The sequence below is a fragment of the Myxocyprinus asiaticus genome, chromosome 10 (assembly GCF_019703515.2).
Source record: "Myxocyprinus asiaticus isolate MX2 ecotype Aquarium Trade chromosome 10, UBuf_Myxa_2, whole genome shotgun sequence".
NCBI classification, from domain to species: domain Eukaryota; kingdom Metazoa; phylum Chordata; class Actinopteri; order Cypriniformes; family Catostomidae; genus Myxocyprinus; species Myxocyprinus asiaticus.
In genome coordinates this window covers 29,270,652-29,297,263 of record NC_059353.1, presented here as the reverse complement: position 1 = coordinate 29,297,263, position 26,612 = coordinate 29,270,652, and the positions used below count along the sequence as shown (strand labels likewise).

Here is a 26,612-nt window from a genome sequence, read left to right as displayed (position 1 = left end):
AAAATGCATTCTCTGAAAAACCTAAATATCTTATGCAGTGTTGTTTCTATAACAAGATCAATCAAATGTATCTTATTTTAAGGATTTTTAGATATTTTTACAGGAAAACAATACAAAAATTATTATCAAGAATATGATTTCTGCCCTAATATCAAAGGTCTTACTAGAAAAAAAGAAATTATGATCCATAGTGAATTTTCTTGATAAAAAAATATGATCGTGGCAGGTAACGTGCATGTAAAATGGCTAGAAATAGCATTTTAGCTTAGCATAAAGCTGACAATTTACACAAGGTTTATTTCTATTTCTTCTGCTCCAAACTTACTTCAAACTTACTTCTCTGTCTGCTCGTATGAATGTAACACATCATAAGAAAGTGTTTCACCGCTGTTCAAATGCACTTTAGATCGCATAATTTATATGTATAAATGTTTGAATCTCTTCAGTAATCAAAATACTTTTTGAATGTAACTGTATTCTAATTACCAATGATTTAAATTGTAACTGTAGTGGAATACAGTTACTTATATTTTGTATTTTAAATACGTAATCCCGTTACATGTATTTCGTTACTCCCCAACCATGGCCTCACATCGTATTTTGATGCTTATTTTAAAATTAGTTTTATACTAAATGTGAGACAGAGATCAAGCGTTCCATTTAAAATATGCAGTGAATTTATACAGTATTTCCTTTCTACTTCCCTTCATCTTATGAAATGGCTGTAGTTGTATATAATTAGAGGGCAGAGGAGGACAGTGAAACAATTTTTGTGTTGTGATCTGTCCTCATTGCTAATGTACAGTAAAAAAAAAAGTACTCAAGTATTTGGCAACTCAAAGCTATAGCCTGTTTGTTTGCAAATGTGCTTTATACTGTTTATAAAAGTGGCAAATAGGCCAACAATAATGATGGATGGATGGATAGATGGTATTAATAGAAAAGTCAGGTGTACAGTATAATGAGAGTAAAAGCTAGCCCATGATGATTCATATGTCGTGAACTGGAAAAGCACATTTCCATTTCTTCCATACTCCCACTGAACAGATGGGTGGATATGGGGGCAGTATTCTGCAGAAGGGGTCATTTAAATGCATGATTGCAGTGAATGGAAATTCCATAATGATATTGCTGTTACATGTCAGAGAAAAGCTCTGGAAATCCTGTGTGGTGAAGGATGTGGTTGGTCAATAATAGGATGTATTTAGCAAAATGTCAAAATGGGCACATACTGTAGTCTTTTTGTCTGTCTTTTCACTACCTTTAATGTCCTCTTTGTTCTTTTTGAGACATAGAAGTATACTGTATGTGTACCCAAGCTTTTTAAGAGAATGTTGTGTGCTCTGTGCTCATTCTGTGACAAAGAGGTCATTATTGTGCAAATTATACAATTATGCTTAGGGGAGTCAACTTTTTAATGTTAATTTCTGTAGGTAATTTTTGGGGTGCAATCTATTGAGGTTTTTTCGCACAAATCCTCATTTGGCGCTCCTGCCCCCTTCTTATAGACTTTTTAAACAAGACACTAACATTTTTTTTCTTATACTTGTGATATGTAAATCTATAATTAAGTGAGAAATAATAACAATAGTTATGTTTTGTTGATGTATCACCCAAAACTTGTCCTAATGGGAAGCTCAACCAGCTAACTATTGCAGTAAGACTTATATTCTCTAGTGTAATTAACATACAGTACTAATTTGCAACTTAAAGGTGCTGGAAGCAATTTAAATAATTATAATTTCCGCCAGACTTAGTCAATGAAAAAGACACGCTAAAAAGATACGCGAATACATTCAGAGACCCTTGGAGACAACTTTTATCAGAAATGGAGCAGGAGAGCATATTCTAGCATATATTCTATTCACAGAATAGAAAAGTAATCATGCAATTTGATGTTTGCAAGCCAGAACAATTACACTGACCTTGTATAGGTACTGCGATGTTAGTTGTGAAAAGCAACGGTAGCACCATAGTTTTCTCACACTGATCAGACTGATCTCACAGTGAAATTGGAAACAGTTGGTTGACTTAAAGAGGAATTTTATAAACTGATCCCCCAAATGTTGTTATGTTAGAGGGGAAAATGCAACCTCCGCATCGTGCTCGTCATTGATTATGCAAATGCCATAACTTCCTGGTTTTAATACAGGATCCAAACCCGGGTCTCCCACACTGATAGCGCAATGCGCTTTTGGTTGCACCACTGGGAAGGTAAACACACTGGAGTGGATGCAAAAATGTCTAATAAGAGATGGCGTTTGTCAGTGAGTTGGCATAATGCTAAGGCATAATGCATAATGCTGATCCTAGGATACTGGAAAAAACATGCAGACTTCCCGTGTAATCATGTTGCACTGACAACTGTCCAACTGCATATATATATATATATATATATATATATATATATATATATATATATATATATATATATATATATATATATATATATATATATATATATATATGCATTTACAGAGACGGGGAATGGGGACATTTTCTGTTTGTCATTTATAAAATAATCGCTTACAGCACCTTAAATTCAACCATGTATGCATCCTACATTCAGTGTCTGTTGGTAAATAAACCCATACTTGCATGGCAGCTAGATACTCATGTTGCTTCTTTAATTATTCATTCTCATGAATGATTTGCTTTCAAAGCACTATTTTTAGCTAATCAGTAAATACACAAAATGTAGTAAAGGAATTTATTGTAATATCTGAATTTATTTGCACACCAAGTATGCATGTAAAGCTGATTCTTTCTGTATGTGAAATACTGAATGACAAATACCATACCATAACTGAATGTAATCTGTGGGAACCATGACCCTTGAAAATATTCCCTGCTCCCAGAAAACACTGTTGTTTGTAGTTATTCCAAATTGAGCTCAAATGCCTGAAAGGTCGAGTTTTGCTCTGACCTCATTATATATCTCATGCGCTGACATCCCACTGTTTATGATTAAGCACATTTGCATTTTTCAAATTACTTACCTTCACATTTGACAGAAGCCAGCCTTCCACATCACTTAGCCAGTCATCTGCCAGAGACAACCTGTGATGGGCTTTATTGTCCAGCTATCCATAATGGATCAAATGACATAATTATTCATTTATTTATTCATTTATAATAAATAAATGAATAAATAAATAAAATTAAAAAGATTTTTTCTATATTTCTGACTTCAAACCTATGTAATTTTTGTTATATTTTATATAACCTGATTTGTTTCATCACCAACAAGCTAAGACATTATAACATTTATTTGTGACACACACTATACAATGTAAACTGTATAATAAGCATTTTCAGGAGATAAGATAATGGCATATTCAGAAGATGAGCTTTGAAGTGACACAAATTGGGTGTATAGGAGGGAGGATAAATTTGATTAGCTATCAGACTATTTTGCCCGCAATTTATCAACTCATTGCTTCCTTACTGCTCTCTCTTTTACAGCTGAACTTCATCTTGTTTGTGAATATCGTAAGGGTGCTTGCGACCAAGATCCGCGAGACCAACGCTGGCAGATATGACACGAGGAAACAGTACAGGTTTGTGAACTGGTTTGTCCACATCCACTTTATCTGAGCTGCTCCCTCATCACCAGTTGCCGTGTTTGTAAAATTTTAATACACAATCAAGTGCCTTAAAATTGTGAGTTCAACATGAACCAGACAAAACTGTCTGTTTCATTATAATGGTTAAAGCAGAAGCCCCTCCCATTAGAATCCTGAGAGTGGAAGCCATGCATAGAGCAACTGTTTATTTCCTTATGTAAGGCCAAAACCTTTCATCTGACATCTTGGAGGCAGAATTGCCAGTGGCTAAAAGATTCAATAATAAGCTTCCTTTCCTAGGTGTAGTCACTGTGAAGTTCACAGAATGGGGGCAGCAGGGGCGCAAGCCACAGATCTAAAGGTGCCCTTCTGATCATCCAGGAAAAAAAGTGGAAATTGTAATAATTAAATTAAATTGGTAAATAAAACTAAATTAAAATCTCGTAATAATCTCACAATAACAGTAATAATGAGTTATTATGAGGTTTCTTTGTAAATCGTGGGAGTATTAAAGAAAATTAAGCGGAAGTGCCTTTAACAGCGCGCGCTAAAGCAGATTGGGGCAGATTCTAATCACAAGTGATCCTGCCTATGCCCTACTCTCTCCAAAGTGCAGAGCCCTTGAAGTGGGTACTCTGGAGGGAACACAGAATTACTGTAATTATGTGCCCTTCTTCTTGTGGAAGGGCCCATTCATTTTCTCACTTTCATTTGGAACAAGCTTTCAAGTGGTGTCCCCTCCCACAGCAGTGCCCTTTGAGGGAGCAAAATGTCATTTTGAATTCGCCCCTGAGTATCGAAGTCGCGTCATGGAGCATTAGCTGTTTTTTTTAATTCTGTTTGTGTTTCTTGAAGTTACTAGTGACGAAGATATCGTCCTGGTTACTTTCGTAACCTCCGTTCCCTGATGGAAGGAACGAGATGTTGTGTCGATGTAGTGACACTAGGGGTCACCCTTGGGAGCCCCAAACACCTCTGATCTTTGAGAAAAGGCCAATGGGAATTGGCGAGTAGAATTGGCATGCCACTCCCCTGGACATACAGGTATAAAAGGAGCTGGCTCGCAACCACTCATTCAGGTTTTGTGCTGAAGAGCCGAGACAGGGTCCCGGCCATTTCAGCGGGTAGTTCAGAGTTGTGGCAGGAGGGACACAACGTCTCGTTCCCTTCATCAGGGAACGAAGGTTACGAAAGTAACCAGGACATTCCCTATCTGTCACTCACTCGACGTTGTGTCGATGTAGTGACACTAGGGGTCCCTATACGGAACACCACAACTAGCTGAACTGTGTTACGTGGACTGGCGGTGCGAGACGGGCAAACCATTGCGTGCCTCGTAGCCAGCGCATCTGGCCATCACGTAACCTCTCCCAACGCTCCTATGAGCGTCGTACGGTCCCCCGCACCTCAGGGACAGGCCGACTGCCTAAAATGGAGACAGGCCGCCCCAGCTGTGGCCTCTTCTCTTCTTTTTTATCCCCAAAAATGAATGGAAATCGTTCAGCTGGGGGCCGTAAATATCCACGTCGGGGGGTGTCCATTCCCAAGGGGAAGACACCGCAAAGACCACATCCTGCCTGAAGGGGAGGCAATTGTGTGGAAATATGTCACATGGTCTTACCGAGTCTTGTCGGCAGTGTCGCATGTGGAGAAGTCCCCGTGGTAGGTCCTACCCAGAGGGGACGGAGCTCTACAGACATGGCAACCGGTGGCAGAGGTCGTGCTTCCCTAAATACTTACTACAATGCATTTGACATGCCAACGCAGTCGCAGCCCTGTCCCGGAGCCCTGTCCTCGGAGGCGTCTGTCGTATCCACGACACGCCTGGGGTACTTGCACTAAGGGGACTCCTGCCCACAGGAATGCAAGGCCCTTCCAAGGGCTGAACAGGTAGCGGGAGATCGGCGTGATGACCACGCGATGTGTGTCGCGGCACCATGCCCACCTCGTGACTCAAGTCTGACGCCAGTACTGAAGCGGTCTCATATGCATCAACCCGAGTGGCGTGACTGCCATCGAGGAAGCCATATGCCCCAGGAGCCTCTGAAAATGCTTCAGTGGGACTGCCGTGCTCCGCCTGAACAACTTCAGGCTGTTCAGCACTGACTGTGTGCGCTCGCTCATGAGGTGCATCATAGAGACTGAGTCTAACTCCAACCCGAGAAAAGAGATGCTCTGTACTGGGGAGAGCTGCTCTTTCCCCAGTTGACCCAAAGCCCCAACCGGCTGAGGTGCCTGAACACCAGGTCCCTGTGCACACACAACAAGTCTCGAGAGTGAGCTAGAGCCAGCTGAAGTACGCATCCTTCAGGTCTACCGCCGCGAACCAATCCTGATGCTGGATGCTCACTAAAATGCATTTCTGCATCAGCATCTTGAACGGGAGTCTGTGCAAGGCCCGGTTCAGAACTCATAGGTCCGGTATCGCCCGCAACCCACCACCTTTCCTTGGTACGATGAAGTAGGGGCTGTAGAACCCCTTCTTCATCTCAGCTGGAGGGACAGGTGGAAGGACGCGATCTCTGCAGGCAGGGCAGCGGCATTCTCGCCCTGCACTTGAGGTAAAACGGACTCCGCTGAACCCGGGCGTGTGCCTTGTGGACTGAATCGCATAGCCGAGTCGGACGGTCCCGGTCAGCCATCATGACGGGTTGGGGAGCGCAAGCCATGCCCCCAAGCTCCAGGTGAGGGGGACCAAGGAGACAATCACGTCGGACGTACCGGCGGGTGGGGCCTCACGGCGGAGCGGAGACGGAGGCACCATGTTGAGGGGGCTCTGACCCCGAACTCGTGGCCATGCTTAGTCTGGGGACATTGAAGCACTTACCCGGCTCCGGGTACCCACCATAGGACCAGTCAGCAAAGGGGAGGAGGGAACCGTCCTCATAATCCGTCACAACCACCCCCGCAGCTGGGTGCGCAGGGGCAGGGGGCGGTGTGGCGTCTGGTGATCACAATAACGATGGCCGTAAACACCGGGTGTGTGACTCAGGAAATGAGGAAACCGCTCCTTTTCTGAACATGTGAATCAAACAAAAAAGGCAACAAAGGATTCTCCTCCCGGCCCTCCACCGGGGGATGGAGTAGTCTACTTACCATCTCTAGGCCTGCAGCAGGTCTCCACGTGCCTGCGTCGCCCGTCTCAGGGGCGGCTAGAAGACTTCCTTGGGTTCTTGGCGGCGGGCCGTGAGACGGGGGGCATCTGCTTCCTGCGGGTGGCTCTACGCCAGGGATGACATAAACCTACAGGCGCTGGACGGGAGTCTCGGGCGGTTCTGCCAGGTGGCGGCATTTTGCGGGCATAGGTGCACCGCAACCACCTTATCCACCTGGGGAATCGCCAAGTACCCCCTCACAGCTGCCTGGGCAAGCATGGCCGCCAGCTCTGCATCGGCCTGCGACTGGGCGACCGCACCCAAAGTTGGGAGCCCAATTGAGTCCTCAGCATCAGACTGGACCAGCCCGCTCTCCGATGCTGCAAACGAGAGCTCATCCACTTCGCGAGCGCCAAATGAGATCGCGAACTCACCCTGAGACGAGCCGGCGCTCTCATCCCAGTACTCGACTGGGGAAAACGAGCGTACTGGGGAATGGGAGGTCCGTGGGGAGTTACCCGGCAGAGAGGCTCCCATTGGGGTCCCAAAATCACCCCCAGTGCTAACCGACGCAGCCTCAAACCCGTAGGTAGAAGGACCGAGGCGGGGAGCTGCTGGGGTGGCTTTCCCTCTAACGAAGGAAAGCCGCAACCGCAAACGTTGCCATGGTCATGTTCTCACAGTGTCTCTGCGTGAGCAGCGCCCAAGCACATAAGACAGCGATCGTGCCCACCGGAAGCGGAGAGGTAACGACCGCAACCAGGAAATAAACACAGACGGAAAGGCATTTTTAAAAAGATGCTCTCTATCAGTGCCACTCTTTTAGTAGGGAAAATATACTCTTTTATTGCAAGAATATATACTCTTATATACTCTCTGCACGCCACCGGTGCACTGGTGGGAGAAGCCTCTGTAATGCAGCATAAATCCAACAGTTTTTTAGAGGTGAATGGAATGGCAGAGGATTCAGCTCATAGAACACAACCGCTCAGCTCCGAAGAAAAAATCTGAATGAGTGGTTGCGAGCCAGCTCCTTTTATACCCGTATGTCCGGGGGAGTGGCATGCAAATTCCACTCGCCAATTCCCATTGGCCTTTTCTCAAAGATCAGAAGTGTTTAGGGCTCCCAAGGGCGACCCCTAGTGTCACTACATCGATACAACGTCGAGTGAGTGACAGATAGGGAACTGTTTACAGCATAAACACTCTAAAAGCTTTTTTCTCCAGGCCATTACTTGATATTAATTTAATATGTGAGTGAAATAATGTGTTATTTTCTATTTGCGAACTTTCCAATAGGCACAATGATTTGACTATATGTTTGATAGTTTGTGTAGAGTAAATAATCATATTTCATAAGTTATGGAAACAGAACACTTCTAATTTGTCAGCAAATTAAAAAGCACCTGGTAAGAGTTGGTTATATTACCTGTATTCATTGTAAAGTCGACACCGATTTTGTGTTGTGAGGCGAGTAGTTATTAATTATTTTGATGATTTCTTTATCAGCACAGAACGTCAAAAGTATGCCAAAACATGTTTATGTATTATTATTTAAGCAACTCAAGAGCATGCATACAGTAATTTCCTCATTTATTTTCTGCCTGCAATGCAGGTAGCATGTATAATAAATAATGTGTAGCCTACATTTCAACATGTTCACACACTTTGAACAAATTTTTTATGCTTCAATAATTTAATAAATACTTTAGAATCCAGAAATTACAACGCTTGCATTGCCTTTGTTTATTTATGAAACATATAGTTAGCATTTTGGCTGTGTACTTACAGAACAATGCAGACACACCAATGCATAACTATAAATGCAAACCAACACAGGTCAGATAAAATGTCCACTCTATGTATTGTGTTGTAAGTTCATCAGTAGATTAATATTCAATTGCTACCGCATTTCTGACATCACATGGCACACCTGCAGTGTAGACAGCTTTATTCATTATGATGAGAGCGGTTGCATCTTTTTCAATTATAGAAATTTAATATGTCTTTATAGAATACTGCCATTAACTTAAGGAGCTTTCTGATTCAGGCAAACACAGTTTGGTTTTTGTTTAAACTAATAGACTAATCACTATCAGAAAAATGCCATGGTATTATTGACTGAATGATTAAATTCATGTTTCATGATACTGTCATAGTACTCAAAGATACTTAAAAATATACCACGGTTTTACAATGACACATGTCAGAAACATGGGATTATCAAAGACCATGTCTGAAAAAAAAGTGAAATAAAATGGGGGATTTGTTTATAATGCAAGAAAAATGCTTAAATACTCAAAAAGCAAAGAATTAGTTAAGTATATATAAGTGCTACTCTATAAAATAAATAAATAAAATAACATAATATTTTTTATCCTTTCACCCCTGTCCCTGCTGAGGTCTGTGCACGCCACTGTGTAGTCATAGTACACTTTGACTATGATTGTGATTTCTATCACTGCATCTTTTATTAAAATTAGCATTTCATTTTAGGGATGCTGTGTATGAGAGGTTTGAGCTTGTTACATGCTGAAAGAAACTTCCATTTTGATCTGGCTTTGGGGGGGAAAATGCTTTCAGGCTCAATAAATGTATAGTTGGGCTTTGGCATGTCAAAATGTTATTCTGGATGTTTCCTAAAAGAATCCAATTGGGAGCAAACACAATCCCAAGGGATGTAATTCTGCGGCACTAATAACTGTAATCAGTATGGTCATTGCCGCCTCCCCGCTAATTTGCAATATGCGGAGCCCCAGGTGTCAGCACAGCTGGCAGGACAGACAGGAAGCCACAAACAGTCATGTATGCAAACACATCAGTCAGTGTGGAGTCACAGCAGATCAAAAGACCATTTGCTCAGCCCATGAGAGCCCCAGCTGATTCTTCATCAGGTTTTGAATAGAAACAAATCTGTAATCTGTAACCTTGCGCACTTGCATCATTTGAGTCTAAGGATGCTCCTTTTACAAAAACACTTTGATCAGACCTAGCTAAACTGCAATTAAAAGAGAATTTACGCCTTATGATCGTCCAGCATTACTCTTTCTAATTATTTTTCCACGGTTCTTTTCATGAATAATTTGCAAGACATTTTAACCTGTCTGCAAGGCAAGACATATCCATTAAGAGGATGTTGCGCATTTTTTTATTTTCATTAAAACTGTGCAGAGATGTGTGGGATGTCATTCATCAAATGAGGATTAAAGACAAACTTTTAGAGCCCATAATATCACAACTATGTCGCATTCTGTACTTCATCTGCCTACATAAAATATCACTGAAACCCCTGTGGTACCTGACTTATAATATTAGAGACTTTCAATACTACAACTTTTGTTATGTGGTAATAAATATTTTGTGCTATTCTAAATAGTATGAACTGTACATTCACATCACTTAAAGGATTAGTTCACCCAAAAATGAAAATTAATCTTTAACTCACCCTCATGCCGTTCCAAACATGTATGATATTCTTTCTTCTGTGGAACACAAAAGGAAAAAATTTAAAGAATGTCTACGCTGCTCTTTCCAATACAACAAAAGCTTAAAGTGACCAAGGGTTGTCAAGCTCCAAAAATGTCAAATGAAAGCGGCATAAAAGTGTACCTTTCAGATGCTATATTCCAAGTCTTCTGAAGCCATACGCAAGCTTTGTGTGAGCAACAGACTGAAATATGAGTATATGGAAAAGAGCAGTGTTAACATTCTGCCTAATATCTCCTTTTGCCACGGAAGACAGAAAGTCATATGAGTTTGGAACAACATGAGGGTGAGTAAATGATGAAAGAATTTTCATTTTTAGGTGAACTAACACTTTAACATTTTCATTTCTTTCTCTGTCCAGGAAGCTCGCCAAATCCACGCTTGTGTTGGTGCTTGTGTTTGGGGTGCACTACGTTGTGTTTGTTGGAATGCCGCACACCTTTAAGGGGCCGGGCTGGGAGGTGCGCATGTATTGTGAACTGTTCTTCAACTCTTTCCAGGTACTTGGAAATGATGTCTTTTAATGCATGCATACCTAATGTAATCAGTGATCTCTGCAAGTCAAGATGCAAATGTATTTCTTTTGATATTCCAAAAATCATAAATTCAAATTTTTATGTTAGCATAGCGTCACTTATAATGAACACTGTGCATCTATTTTAAATGATTTAATATTGATTTAGTGGAAAGACTAAAAACTGAGAAGCTGTTGGAGCAAAGGTTTTCTGACTTCGCTGTATCTTTGTTTACAAGCCATTGATGACCCAGTATGCTTTAAAACTGATCTGTTAATCAGTTTTTTTTTAGTGAAAATATACCATTATCACAGAGCAAAACTGAGAAAACTTAGGAGGACTGAACACAAACAAAAAATGTTGTGCTTTTTTGGTACTATTTTGGAGCTCAACAGCATCTGTTCATTCACTTTCATTGTACAGACAAGAGCTGTACAAGATGTCTTTTATACAACATTATCCAACATTTTATGGTTATAATTGATTTTGGCTGCTACAACTCCAGTTGATATTTTCTGGGATTAATGAAAATGTGACACCAATGTTTCTGGAGCTACTTAGTGTGAAACAAACCATACAATTAGGCTAATTTAATAATTTTCTGGAAAAGTTTATTGGATGCTTGTGCGCTATGTTGAATAATCATGTAGACCAATGCCTGTTTCACAAACTGCAAGTAATAAAAGGTTTAAATAATGTGCAAGAATAATGTGAGAGAAATAGAAAATGTTAAAAGTTCCATCCAATTCAGAGGACTCAAATGGGCTTGACATGTACTGGCCCATCACATTGATTTCTGTCTGTGATATGCAGCTGTCTTAAATGACAAGTACTAGATGATGTTGGCAGCATGCAGTTACATCTCCGCTTCAAGAACAGATCATTCCCACATCCACTTACCTACCTAAACACTGGCACACACACGCACAAAACAGAATTTCCACAGAACTGTGGAATACTGAGTTTTCAATGTGCAATGCATAACCAAATGAACTGATAATGTGCAGAAGCATTTAATTTGTTTTTGCACTGACACTAATGTCCAAATACAATATAACTAAATTTAAAGTGGTTGCACATCAAACTAATTAGACATCTAATATGAATAATGACTCTAAATCACTGAAAACAAACAGTGACCAAGAAAAAACATGACTCAAGGGATTAATTAATCGTGCAGCACTGTACATATGGCTGAAATGTTCCGGAGATGATGAATTTTTATTTTTTAACCTCAGAATCACAACCAAATAAAGCTTGGGTCTCAAATTAAGGTCTTTATAGAGAAAGTGTAGAGAATGTAGAAAGTGGAGTAGAGACAATCAATACGTGGTGTCAGTGTTCCCACGTGTCCTGGAAAACCTGGAATTTTGCAATGCAGTTTTCTAGTCATGGAAAAGTCATGGAAAATGAGAAAAATACCTAAATGTCCTGAAAAATAATTATTTGTCCTCTAAAAAATGTTAGTATAAAAAAACAGTTTGCTAATAAGGTTTTTGTTACAAGTACAAAACATGGTTCCTCCTCATTTGCTGTCATCTCTGCTTTGCTCCAACAAAATAGTTTAACTAAGTATTTATATATAGTGCAAAATAGGATTTTCGTTCTAAAATTGCTGATGTTTTTGAAAATAAGTTCACACCCTGAGGTGGTAGTGTGGTGAAGTGGCCTTTACACTTTGAGTCCGCTTCTATTGCGGTTACAACATTTATGGCGCTATTTTTCTGCGATGTGGACGGAATCAATGAAAATGAATGTTTGAATGTACAATTAATCAAATTAAAATTGTGATATGTCCTAGTGTGATCGCAGCCTTTTGCAGTTTAATTAAATGTGTGTGTGTGTGTGTGTGTGTGTGTATATATATATATATTATCTGCATGTGCTGCATGCTTCAAAATGAATGTGTGGAGCCACTGGATTTACTGGCAACACAGATTCATGAGCATCATGCGCTGTGTGTGTGTGTGTGTGTGTGTGTAGTAGACGACAGAGAGCAGAGCACTCTGAAGCACACAGCACATACAGACTATTCATTTAAATAAATAAATCACAGCTTTTTGGGGTTTAATAATCAAAATGGGCCACAGAGCAAACTGCTAATCCAGAGGTGAGGAACTACCATCAAAAACACACAAACGGCAAAATAAAAGCTTGTAAATGGGGGAAAAAGATAACAATATATTACTACTGTTTAGTAATGAAATGTTTACTGTAATTAAATAATAATAATAATAATAATGTAGTAAAGCAATATATCACATCTTTGATGTTCTGTTGTGCAGCATTTGACAAAAATATCTCCAGTATTGTTTCAGACTGTGCTGTGAGTATTTTGTTTTAAAGCACTTAACAGATAACTGTTAACAAATAACAGATAACAGATTTATATTAGATTTGTGCTATGTATGTGTATGTGTATAATTACTTTTTATTTTTTATTATTATCTATGACTTGCTGCTGTTTTTGTATTGTTTTTGTGTTGTTGTACACTGGAAGCTCCTGTCACCAAGACAAATTCCTTGTATGTGTAAGCATACTTGGCAATAAAGCTGATTCTGATTCTGATTAATTTGATAAAAAATAATGCAATTGGTAAATATATATATATATATATATATATATATATATATATATATATATATATATATATATATATATATATATATATATTCATTTTATTAAAGTTTTAATTAATTCATTTGATTAGACAACATTTTGATGTCGAAAACTGTAGAATACAGAATTCAGAAAAAATAACCATCCAATTACCACAATATACAGGTACATCATGACCTCTTGTGTGTTTTTGCTTTAATATTACACCCGTTGGGCACAGAAAATGTCCTGGAAAAATGTGCCTTGAAAAGAGTGGGAACCTGGGTGTAAATGCATATTTGAACAAACCCCTAACCCTAAGTATTAAACTTTGTCAATAACTCGTCCTGCATCTATGCTATGGACATTAATGATATCTCAAATCATGCGGTTTGTCGAGGAGAAGTGTGCTATTACTCTTATAAGCAATTGGTCTTGTGATTTTTTACCTGCTGAACAATAAAACAGGTGAAAAATATCCCATAAACTTACCTTGAATGCAAGGGCATAGGTTTGGTTTGAAAGTTGGTAGGGACATACAGGTGCATCTCAATAAATTAGAATGTCGTGGAAAAGTTCATTTATTTCAGTAATTCAACTCAAATTGTGAAACTCGTGTATTAAATAAATTCAATGCACACAGACTGAAGTAGTTTAAGTCTTTGGTTCTTTTAATTGTGATGATTTTGGCTCACATTTAATAAAAACCCACCAATTCACCATCTCAAAAAATTAGAATACATCATAAGACCAATAAAAAAAACATTTTTAGTGAATTGTTGGCCTTCTGGAAAGTATGTTCATTTACTGTATATGTACTCAATACTTGGTAGGGGCTCCTTTTGCTTTAATTACTGCCTCAATTCGGCGTGGCATGGAGGTGATCAGTTTGTGGCATTGCTGAGGTGGTATGGAAGCCCAGGTTTCTTTGACAGTGGCCTTCAGCTCATCTGCATTTTTTGGTCTCATGTTTCTCATTTTCCTCTTGACAATACCCCATAGATTCTCTATGGGGTTCAGGTCTGGTGAGTTTGCTGGCCAGTCAAGCACACCAACACCATGGTCATTTAACCAACTTTTGGTGCTTTTGGCAGTGTGGGCAGGTGCCAAATCCTGCTGGAAAATGAAATCAGCATCTTTAAAAAGCTGGTCAGCAGAAGGAAGCATGAAGTGCTCCAAAATTTCTTGGTAAACGGGTGCAGTGACTTTGGTTTTCAAAAAACACAATGGACCAACACCAGCAGATGACATTGCACCCCAAATCATCACAGACTGTGGAAACTTAACACTGGACTTCAAGCAACTTGGGCTATGAGCTTCTCCACCCTTCCTCCAGACTCTAGGACATTGGTTTCCAAATGAAATACAAAACTTGCTCTCATCTGAAAAGAGGACTTTGGACCACTGGGCAACAGTCCAGTTCTTCTTCTCCTTAGCCCAGGTAAGACACCTCTGACGTTGTCTGTGGTTCAGGAGTGGCTTAACAAGAGGAATATGACAACTGTAGCCAAATTCCTTGACACGTCTGTGTGTGGTGGCTCTTGATGCCTTGACCCCAGCCTCAGTCCATTCCTTGTGAAGTTCACCCAAATTCTTGAATCGATTTTGCTTGACAGTCCTCATAAGGCTGCGGTTCTCTTGGTTGGTTGTGCATCTTTTTCTTCCACACTTTTTCCTTCCACTCAACTTTCTGTTAACATGCTTGGATACAGCACTCTGTGAACAGCCAGCTTCTTTGGCAATGAATGTTTGTGGCTTACCCTCCTTGTGAAGGGTGTCAGTGATTGTCTTCTGGACAACTGTCAGATCAGCAGTCTTCCCCATGATTGTGTAGCCTAGTGAACCAAACTGAGAGACCATTTTGAAGGCTCAGGAAACCTTTGCAGGTGTTTTGAGTTGATTAGCTGATTGGCATGTCACCATATTCTAATTTTTTGAGATAGTGAATTGGTGGGTTTTTATTAAATGTGAGCCAAAATCATCACAATTAAAAGAACCAAAGACTTAAACTACTTCAGTCTGTGTGCATTGAATTTATTTAATACACGAGTTTCACAATTTGAGTTGAATTACTGAAATAAATGAACTTTTCCATGACATTCTAATTTATTGAGATGCACCTGTATAGCAAGGATCATATTCAAATGTTGGTATTAAGAAAATGTGTGTAAGTCAGTCTGGTAATATAGGCAAAATAATATTATATATAACAAGTATAATTTCTTACAGTATTTCTCTGCCCCTCCATATTAAATATCAGTCGTTTGTTTTAAGAATTTCTGAAGAATAAACAAATTAAGAACTGACCACTGCACAGTTAGGAGGAAAAAAGTGATAATGGGTCAAAATCTTTTTCAAGAAGATTTGCTTAGAGAAAATAATATCCAAGGGACATCAAGTGACATTCTGTAAAAGGTATTATCCAGCATAAAAAAAAAAAAAAAAAAAAAGGGAAATCTAAACAAAGGGTATAGCTAAATTAGAAATGAACATGTGCAAAATTACATCACAAGATGAACAAATTTTGGGGAGTTTGGAACATTGGAACATTGACATTTTCCCCCACTTTCTGCTTTCCAACTCCCCTCACCCCCACATAATCTTTTCTCATATTGCTTATTTTTATGTACTCACATTTTTATCTGAAAAAGTAGGCCTTATTTTATTGACAAAACATTATTTTCTAATCCTGATGCTCTTCTCCAATGTGCAAAATAAAACATTTATTGGGTGTTTCACCAGGATCTTAAAATCCTGCACCTCTGATACAATCGTTACATTTTTAAGCTGTCTTCCTGAAGAGCGTGCTTGCTGGCCGAAAAAGCAGAATCATTCACTGGGCCGCAAATATTTTTTTTAACTTTTTGACTGGAAATATTTTGCACACGAAAAGTATGCTTGTTTAAATCTACTAATTTCAAGGATTGAACGTAAAATACCAATGGAAATCTCCAGATATTTTTTTATTTTTTATCCCCTTTTCTCCCGATTTGGAATACCCGATTCCCACTACTTAGTACGTCCTCATGGTGGCGCGGTTACTCACCTCAATCAGGGTGGCGGAGGACGAGTCCCAGTTGCCTCCACTTCTGAGACCATCAATCTTATCACGTGGCTCGCTGTGCATGACACCACGGAGACTCCCAGCATGTGGAGGCTCATGCTACTCTCCACGATACATGCACAACTTACCACACACCCCATTGAGAGCGAGAACCTCTAATTGCGACCACGAGGAGGTTACCCCATGTGACTCTACCCTCCCTAGTAACCGGGCCAATTTGGTTGCTTAGGAGACTTGGCTGGAGTCACTCAGCACACCCTGGATTCGAACTCACGACTCCAGGGGTGGTAGTCAGCGTCAATATTCGCTGAGCTACCCAGGCCCCCGAAATGTTATTTTTTAAAATCTTACAAACAACTGTGATTGGTGCATCCTGAACAGTGCTTAGAAAAATATCAGGTGCCATGTGAAAACACCATTTATATGTGCCGCTTTAGAAGAGGTAGGACAATCATTTACTCATTAATATTTATAATAAGGACATTTAATAGAAAATAAAAACAGTATAAAGTTAAAGTATTTTCTGTGTGGTAAAATTGTCCAAATCTAGGTTGCGACATTTCCAATTTTCTGAAAGTTGATCGGGACATGTCCCTATCCTCCCTACCTAAAATTACACCTCTGCTTGAATGAGAGACCCGAGCTATATCTGTAGACACGAATATCACAGAGACTTGGGGGTGGGCTTTTTTTGACTTGGGCCAGTAAGCAACCACTTACAAACCTATGCAAACAGTGCTCTGGTAAGCATCTAAAACAGCACAAGCAACACTCACATTTTATTCAGAATATGTAAAAATTAAATTATTTCTTAGATTAATTTGTCACATTTTTATAAACAGTAAGCTGTTTGTCTGTAGACAGTGAGACATTAGTACTTTGTCACATGTTGTCCTTTTAACAAAAATAAATATATACCCTTTATATTTCCTCTAGGGCTTCTTTGTGTCTATCATCTACTGCTACTGTAATGGAGAGGTAAGCATCTGCAATCTAGGTGTGCTAATCAGGTTTTGCTTAAACTATTTATTACCTTTCCCAGATAAAACATCATTAATGGTGTTTGCATGACCTTATATAGTTGCAATCGAAATTATTCAACCCCCCCAAGACAGTAAGGATTTACAAAGGTAAGCTTTTCTGATGACCCAGAATTTTTAAACTTTACATCTATATCAGTTGAGTGATACATTCAAAGTCATAGTGTGAATATATAACCTAATATTTGTAAATAGCAGGATTTTTTTAAAAATACAGCCATGTCATAATTATTCAACCCCTATTGCATGTAGCTGTTTCTTAAATATGTAAGGCTACACAAGTCATTGTTTTAAAACAAAATTAAGTCATAAATCTGCAATGGCACTTATTTAAGTTTTAAAATTTAAGTTTAGCGTTGTAAGCAAAAATGTATTTCTATGCAAAAAATGCAATTAAAAATAAGCTGTCTCAGAAGCTAATAGAGGAGATTATTTCATTACACAAGAAAGGTCATGGCTAAAAGTACATTTCCAAGGCACTTCAATTTCCAATAGACAAAGTTGGCAGCACCATTCATACATTTTTTAAATATGGTACAACAGCAACCTTCTTGGGGTGTGGAAGAAAGCAGAATTCACCAAGGGAAATGTTGACTTGAATATTCAAGAAGTAATTAGGAAAGACCCGTGGAGTCCTGGAAGAAGGTTTTATAGACGTATGACACCAAACTGAAAATGAGTTTTAGACCCATGGGTCAGCAGTAAGTCTAGAGTAAGATAACAAGGTGATGACAAGATCTACACCATCCCCACAGTCAAGCATGGAGGTGGGTCAGTCCTGTTATGGGGGTGTTTTGCGGCTGCAGGAAACAGCTATCCTAACTATGTGACTGACACCATGGATTATTTCAGGTATCAGGCCATTTTGGCATGAAAAATGTGATGCCTTCAGTGTGTAAATTGAAGCTCGGTGATCACTGGACTTTCCAGCAAGACAATAACACCAAGGATACATCCAAGTTGTCCAAAATCTGGTTCAGGGATAGGTCGTGGAATGTCCTTAAATGGCCCTTTCAGTCCATCATTAAAATCCCATTGCAAACCTTTGTTGGGATTTCAAGGAAGCAGTGGCAGCACACAAACCAAAGAATGTCAATGAGCTGGAAGCTTTTGCTCATGAGAAATGTGTAAAAATTCTAATAGAGAGGTGTCCGATGCCTGAGAACACTTACCTGATTGCAACTATACATATCGGCTTATTAAACATAATCAGTGTAAGATTGCACATGTTAACACACTTCATTCTGTTGTGCTCCCTTGTTTTTGAATGCATGCCAGCATCCTGCATGTACACTTCTAAATCTTCTGAATCAAAAGCTATGCAACATTGCTAGACATAGATACAAACTAATGATCCTTGGTCGTGATGTTTGAGATCACTGTGCAATCCGACATTTGCTGTTTTTTAGCATCTAACTCTAATCCTCAGGTCCAGACTGAGATAAAGAAGACATGGACGCGGTGGAACCTAGCCTTTGATTGGAAAGGCACGGTGGTGTGCGGGAGCTATCGCTACGGCTCTGTTTTGACTGGCCTCAACAACAGCACCAGCAGTCAGTTCCAGCTGGCTATAGGAGGCCCAGACACACGTTCCACCATGCTCTTCTCCAGCCAAGTGTACCGTAGTAGCGGGGGCCCCACCATCAGCACCCATGCCACCCTGCCAGGCTATGTGCTCAATTCAGATGCTGACAGCTTGCCACCTTCTATACCTGAAGAGCCAGAGGACAGTGCAAAGCAGGTAGATGACATCCTGCTGAAGGAATCACTGCCCACGAGGCCCAGCAGCGGCCTGGAGGATGATGAAGAGACTCTGTAGATAATGGTACAGTAATAGTCAGCTAAACTGGGTATAATAGGTTTAAGAACACAAAATGACAGCTGCAATGCACACTTCTGTGAATGGCATCAGCACTGTCCAAGCTGTGACATATAGGTTCGTTTTTGACACAATGGCATTAGCAGACAGACTGATATGTTCATGGCAAGATAACTCCTCCCCTCACTGTATTGGGAGTGCTAATGGTAGGTTAAACTTTAAAATGATTGCTTCACATAAATCTGAAACTGTCAACTGGAGAAGGTGAATGCTGGAGTTTAATTGGTTTTGATTTGCAATATTTTTGAATACTGGTTTCATTTACTAAGAATCATGAGAGTCAAGTGATATTTTTATGTGGTGAAAGGCATGACTTTTGAATTTCCACGCATTTGTGAACACTCAGGATAACTGGTTGTTTTAAAGACTATTGAATTTTGGAGGGGAGGATCTCCATTGTACTTCAAAAATGTAATTAAATTTATTTCAGATGCATCTGTCATGTGGAAAAATCTGACCATGTCTGTTTGGTTCTTGAATTCAAGAATTACATTCCAGTTTATGATATCAGCACACACATATTAAAGATCCAAAAGTTTTACACTGAATCTTCACTGGAAGCGACCTATGTCACGTTGCATTGTGACAGCACTATACAGGCAGATTTGACTGCTACTGCTCGTGTTATTAATCTCAGTTTGTTCAGTGGTGGATACCAAGTTATCCACACTACATCACTATCAGTAAAAGTATGTGTAATTCTTCTGAAAACTGTTATGATAAAAAGTCAGTTTCCTGGAAAGTGTGAATCACCTCCTTAAATGATAAACCTATTAGCAATGTTTTAGTTGCATGATAAATTTAACAAACAGATTTAATTAACCATCTCTTACATAACTAAACCAATTACATTAGTTGCACGGATAAGTTGACCCACCCTGTGTATCTAGGCAACTGTACATATTTTTTTGTTAAGTGACCTTTCAAGCAGGAAGTATCTGTTACACCTACAGCATCTGCTATCTCGCCAGAGGTCTCCATCTCTGGAATTCTAGCTTTCCACTCACAAACTACATTTCCCATAATCCCCCACTCAGACTGATTACTCACTCACCTGTTTCATATTATCCCAGACTATTTAAGTTCTCTGTTTACCTGCATTCAGTGCAAAGTCTTGTTCTGTCTAGTCTGCAATTCTGAGTGTTATTACCATTCCTGTTCTTCCTGTGTTTTTGACTCCTGCCTGCTTGTGAGTTTTCGGATCTTTTGCCTGTTTATTGGATTACCCTTCTGTCTCTTGGATTTACTTGGTTTGCATTTCTTGAACTGTCTCCTGTGTACTGGATCCTTGCCTGTTTTGTTGTTTATCCTTTTATTTGCTACTTTGTTGTACTGTTCATACGTTTATTAAACTGCACATGGATCTTAACATAACTGCCCCGGCGTCTTCGCTACAGTCTCCATGTCTATCTTGCTGTGAAGACAACCACATGGGAAAAGAGGTAAGTATGGTTTTTATGCAAAAAGGTGTTTTTTGCTGGTCGGAGGATTTTTTTTTTTTTTTTTTTTTACATTTTGTACAATCTGTAACACTCAAAAGCAAGTTTATTCAGGTACAAAAGGACAAATCATGCATAATGGTGTATTGCCAGTGTATGAATAGCCATCATTTTATTGGCACAATATTAGCGCTGAAGCACTAAGCTAGGTTTAGTTTTTTTGGTTTAGGTATTTACCATGGGTTATGCTAAATGATTGATCCAAATAACAAGCCTCCGTGTTAAAGGAAACACTGAAAAATTAGATTATAATAAATAGATTTTAGTTCAGAAATTATACAAATTATTTGCAGAATTTTATTGTGTTTCACTGGAAAACTGACCCCCAGATGGCTTATCTTACCCACTAACTAGGAGAAACCCCCCAATAATAGTCCATTTTTGCTAGAAATTCTTCTGCCCTGTAGGGGGCATATGCATGAAGAATGTGTATCACCAAAAATGAGGAAGAATGACTGACTGAGCAGGGATGAGAATTTATGGTAAAAAAATGATTTAAATATTGATCTGTTTCTCACCCACACCTATCATATTACTTCTGAAGATATTGATTTAACCACTGGAGTCAAAATTGGTTACGTGTGTGTAATACAACTTTTTTTTTTTTTTTTTTTTTTTTTGGAGATTCAAATTTGTGACACCCATTCACTTGCCTTGTAAGACCAAAAGAGCTGAGATATTCTTCTAAAAATCTTCACTTGTGTTCAGCTGAAAAAAGGATGTCATATACATCAGGGATGGCAAAAGGGTGAGTAAATGATGACAAATTTTCATCTTTAAATTTAGATTCTACATCAATTAAGAGGTTAACCTGGAGAATGTCAGACTTGACGTGAAAAGATCATTTTGAAATTGTAGCTTACACCTTTGCATAAGGATCACTCTGGATCGTCACTTTCATGATGATCAAATGCATTAAAGAAATATCTGAAGGATGGAACCAATACATTATTTATTAGAAGGCATAATTTTATTTCCATGATGCAACATTATATCAAGAACTGCATTAGACATTTTCAGAAAAGTTGAGTTTCTTCAGGAAATCTGACTGCTTGTCAGGATTTTCTAACCTGGTCCAATTGAGAGATCAGGCATGTTTCCTCTATTCTCCAAGGACTTTGTCCTGTCCACTGACTACCTTGAACCTGTCTCCATAAATGTGGAGACGAATGCTTCCTGTACCCCTCATTGCCACAACAACAGGATCATATTATTGGACTGTATGCTAGAGTGTGCTGACATATGTATAAAAGTCAGTTAGTAAGCAAGCAAAGCAAAAAAAACATGAAGACTGGGGTAGCCACTCCTGCAAGGTTGTAAACAAACTGGAGAAAGCAAAATGAAAAGACTGTGAAAGTGACTTGACTGTTATGAATCAGTTTTCAAACTACTTTATTTTTGTTAAAAATATATGTAGGCTATACTGCATCGCTAACTTATGCAATAGTTCACAGTTTGAAATGTGTGTTCATCATCTTTGACATGGGGAGGCAGCATTTTAAGGCATCATAGGTGAGCTCCTGAGGTAGGTGGTTTCAAAAGGTAGGTATCTTAATTTTGCTGTCTCCTAAAATACCTCATTCTGGCCAAATTCTAAGGTAGCATTGTATGTATCCTTCCCCGGGTAGGCAATTCCAGAATGTACTGTGAAAAAATAAATTCAAGATGGCGGATGAAACGAGAGAAATTCTGATTATAAATACTCTATACTTATCTATTCAGAACTGGAAATTGCAATCTTTTTTAAATAATAGAAAACTGACTATTTTACTTAAAACGTGTGTGTGCCATTTATGCTGATCAGAGTATCATGTCATTCATGTCTCGTCTCCCATGTGCTGCGTGTGAGGAGCGTTATTTGAATTATGCGCTGGGTTGCTGCCTGTAGAGCATTAAAAATCGCTCTCTTATGAGGCTCCATTTCAGTTAGGATTCTGCCATAGAAGACAGCTGCCTATGGAGGCAGGAGACAGCAAGTCAGTGCACTACGCTTGGGAACAGACCCATGCTGTCAACTCCCTGTTTCTCTACATTCTGTTGCTCCATTGGGCTTCTAACTCTGCGGCTGGACAAAAGAGAAATGGTTAATGCTGTACTTGGAGTTTCTTCCTTGAGAGTTTTGGTAAAGATTCTTTTAATCAAAAGTTTCTGTGGTCTGGGACCAATATTGGTGGGGGGGGAGATAAAAATATGATCTGCCCTGGAGAATTTTTACTCAAGATTCTGTTTGATATTTGGATCCCATCAAATCAATACAAGGGGGCTGAGCTTTGGAGTTTGTTGGCAGTTCACTTGACCTTCTGACGGGAACAGAACCCACTTCACACATACTGTAAACCAACAGTAGCTGGAGCCGATGACATCTGTTGCTTATTATAATGAGATGAATAAATAGATTTGTAAAAGTTTATTATACACTATAATTAAACTGCAAGAGACTGTTAAGGCTGAATATACATTTTAAAATGTAACATCTAAGAACCATACTTGGCTACATGCAGAAAGGAACACAAGCCAACTCTGGGATGATTCAGGCCGGATCTGGGGAGTGAGTACTCGGGCATCTGTCCGGAGTACAGCAGATGGAAGCGGGTCGAGGGGTAAGTCTCCGGCAGGTGAGGATCCAACCAGAGCTGGCCTGAGTGTACTTTGCTAACTGGATTGTGATCCTAACTGGACAGGAGACGATAAAGTAGGCATTTGCAACCGGGGTCTTTAAAGGGCATGACTCATTTTCTTACAACCCCCATTGCAAAAACTTTGGGACAGTATGGAAAATGGTAATTTTTTTTTTTAAATTACTATTCTCCCTTTTGTTACATTTGAAAGCACTACAACTAAACATTATATGATGTTTTACCTTGAATTTCATTGTTTTGTTTTTAATGTACAATAATTTCAAATCAGACGATTGCAACACGCTCCAAAAAAGTTGGGACAGTCGAGTGTTTACCACTGAAACATCACCATTTCTAAGTATTTAGGCACTGAAAACATAAGTTTGAAAAGTGGAATTTTCCCCATTCATCCATTTATGCAGGCTGCACAATTGTATGGGGTCTTCGTTGCCGTATTGTGTGCTTAATAATGCACCACACATTCTCAATTGGAGATGGTCTTCTGGACAGGGCTGTGACTGCATTGGCATATCAACTTCGAGTTGCTGGCGGTATTGCTGGCCCTGCAGAGGCTTTGGCCATTGATCCAGGGCAAGCACGTGTTGGTCCAGACGGACAACATGGCGATGGTAGCGTATATAAACCGCCAAGGTGGCTTATGTTCGCGTTGCATGTCACTTACCCACCGTCTCCTCCTCTGGAGTCAGCAGCGACTTAAGTTGTTGCTGGCCACTCGTGTCCCGGGCGACCCCAACCGCGCAGCGGACACTCGGTCATGGCAGGTCATGCTCTGGGGAGAGTAGAGACTCCACCCCCAGATGGTCCAGCTGATTTGAGTCGATTCGGCGACGCACAGGTAGACCTGTTTGCTTCCGGAGATCCTCCCACTGCCCGCTCTGGTTCTCCCTGGCCGAGGCTCCTCTTGGCACAGACGCGCTGGCCCCAGGGGCTGCGCAAGTATGCTTTTTCCCCCCGTAAGCCTGCATGCACAGACTTTGTGCAAGGTCAGGGAGGATGAGGAACAGGTTGTCCTGGTGGTGCCCTACTGGCCCACCCGGACTTGGTTCTCGGAGCTCACGTTCCTTGCAACAGCCCCTTCCTGGTAAGTTCCCCTGAGGGAGGATCTCCTCTTTCAGGGACAGGGCTCCATCTGGCACCCATGACCAGACCTCTGGAATCTCCATGTCTGGCCCCTGGATGGGATGCGGAAGACCCAAGTTGCCTACCACCGGTGGTGATGGACATGATCACTCAGGCCAGGGCTCCCTCTACAAAGTGTCTGTATGCTTTGAAGTGGCGTTTGTTCGTGAATTGATGTTCTTCCTGAGGTGAAGACCCCCAGAGATGCGCAGGCAGGTTGGTGCTTTCCTTTCTGCAGGAGAGGTTGGAGGGTTGGCTGTCCCCCTCCACCTTGAAGGTGTGTGGATACAATAGTGGTGCACCATGACATGGTGGACGGTAAGTCCCTCGAAGCACTACCTGATCATCAGGTTCCTTAGAGGTGCGAAGAGGTTGAATCCTCCTAGGCCGCACCTCATTCCCTCGTGGGATTTCACCATGGTCCTGCTGGGCCTGCGGAGAGCCCCATTTGAGCCCCTAGAGTTAGTTGAGCTAAAGGCTCTCTCATTGAAGACTGCCCTCACATCCAACAAGAGGGTTGGGGACCTGCAGGCGTTCTGTCAGTGACACCTGCCTGGAGTTCGGTCTAGCATACTCTCACGTGATCTTGAGGCCCTGACCGGGCTATGTGCCCAAGGTTCCCACAACTCCTTTTTAGGGATCAGATGGTGAGCCAGCAATCTCCGCCCCAGGAGGCGGCAGACCCCAGCCTTGTCGACGCTGTGTCCGGTGCGCGCTTTGCGCATCTACTTGGACCACATGCTATGTTTTAGACTCTCTGAGCAGCTCTTTGTCTGCTTTGGAGGACAGCAGAAAGGGAGGGCTGTCTCCAAACAGAGGATCGGCCACTGGATCGTGGATGCCATCACTTTGGCATACCAGGCCCAGGACGTGCCGCCCCCTTCGGGACTACGAGCACACTCCATTAGGAGTGTGGCGGCCTCGTGGGCCTTGACCAACGGCACCTCTCTGGCAGACATCTGTAGAGCAGCAGGCTGGGCAACACCCAATACTTTCGAGATTTTATAATCTCCAGGTTGAGCCGGTTTCGTCCCATGTGTTGTCAGGTACGAACAAGTAAGCGGGGCAGCTGGCCGGGTGTACCGCTTGCATACAGCACCTTTTTCCCAACCGGAGTGGAAGATGTGCACTTTTCATGCAAGTTCATGAGACGGTGAACCCTGGGTGTCCTTCCTCCTCAGCCCTGTGGCAGGCGAATTCGGTGGAGAAATTCAATGCCGGCTCAGTATGTGCGCTGGTATGCCCTGTACTGGGGTAGGTGCTCCCGTGGGTAACCCCGTGTGCTGTATTTTCCACAGTATGGTTTTCCTATTGGTAAATCCACGTCTTCCTTGGGCAGAGCTCCCTCTGCCTCCAGTTGCTGTGTTTGTAGAGCTCCTCCCCTCTGGGTAGAACCTACTGCGGATTTCCACATGCGTGGGTTTTTTTTTTTTTCTCCTTTTTACTGCCGGTCGGTAATTCCATGTGACATTCTCCACACGTTACCTCCCCTTGTGGTCTCCGGTGTCTTTCCCCTTGAGAAAGGACACGCCCCACCCCGACAGATGCATATGGCCCCAGTTGAATGAAGAATTTTATTTATTTATTTTTTTTGTGGGAGGAAAAATAAGAGGCCATGGCTGGTGCGGCCTGTGCCCACTATGAGTTTGTCTTGTCCCCGGGGTGCGAGGGGCCGTATGACACTCGTGGGGTGTTGGGGAAGGTTACTTGGGGGCTGGGTGCACTTGCTATGAGGCACACAGTGGTCTGTCTGCACCTGCACTGCCAGTCCACGTAACACAGTTCAGCTGGTTGTGGCATTTCATGTAGGGACCCCTAGTGTCACTACATCGACACAACGTCGAGTGAGTGACAGACAGGGAATGGAGGTTACGACAGGAACCAAGAGGATAATGTTTAGTTGTAGTGGTTTCAATATAGCAAAGGGTGAATAATTTACAAATCACTTTTTTTTTTTTTTTTTTTTTTTTTGTTAGCATTTTTTCATACTGTCCCAACTTTTTCGGAATTGGGGTTGTATATTAAAGGAATACAGAAGTTTACCAAAATTAGTCATTATAATGGTCATTGTGAACATTTGCTATGATGCCAAAGATAGTGGTGGTTTTTTT

At 40.9% G+C, this 26,612-nt stretch overlaps 1 protein-coding gene across 1 annotated transcript in view; it reads left to right on the top strand.

The window, feature by feature from the left end:
* The window catches only part of pth2ra (parathyroid hormone 2 receptor a), a 95,899-nt gene extending 75,303 nt beyond the window's left edge, over window positions 1-20,596 (top strand). Inside the window, exons 10-13 of the mRNA XM_051708728.1 lie at window positions 3,466-3,560; window positions 10,509-10,647; window positions 17,262-17,303; window positions 18,795-20,596. Of these exons, the coding sequence (XP_051564688.1) occupies window positions 3,466-3,560; window positions 10,509-10,647; window positions 17,262-17,303; window positions 18,795-19,184 (666 nt within the window). The 3' untranslated portion in view covers window positions 19,185-20,596. The remainder of the gene's footprint in view (window positions 1-3,465; window positions 3,561-10,508; window positions 10,648-17,261; window positions 17,304-18,794) is intronic.
* Window positions 20,597-26,612: the final 6,016 nt, after the last annotated feature.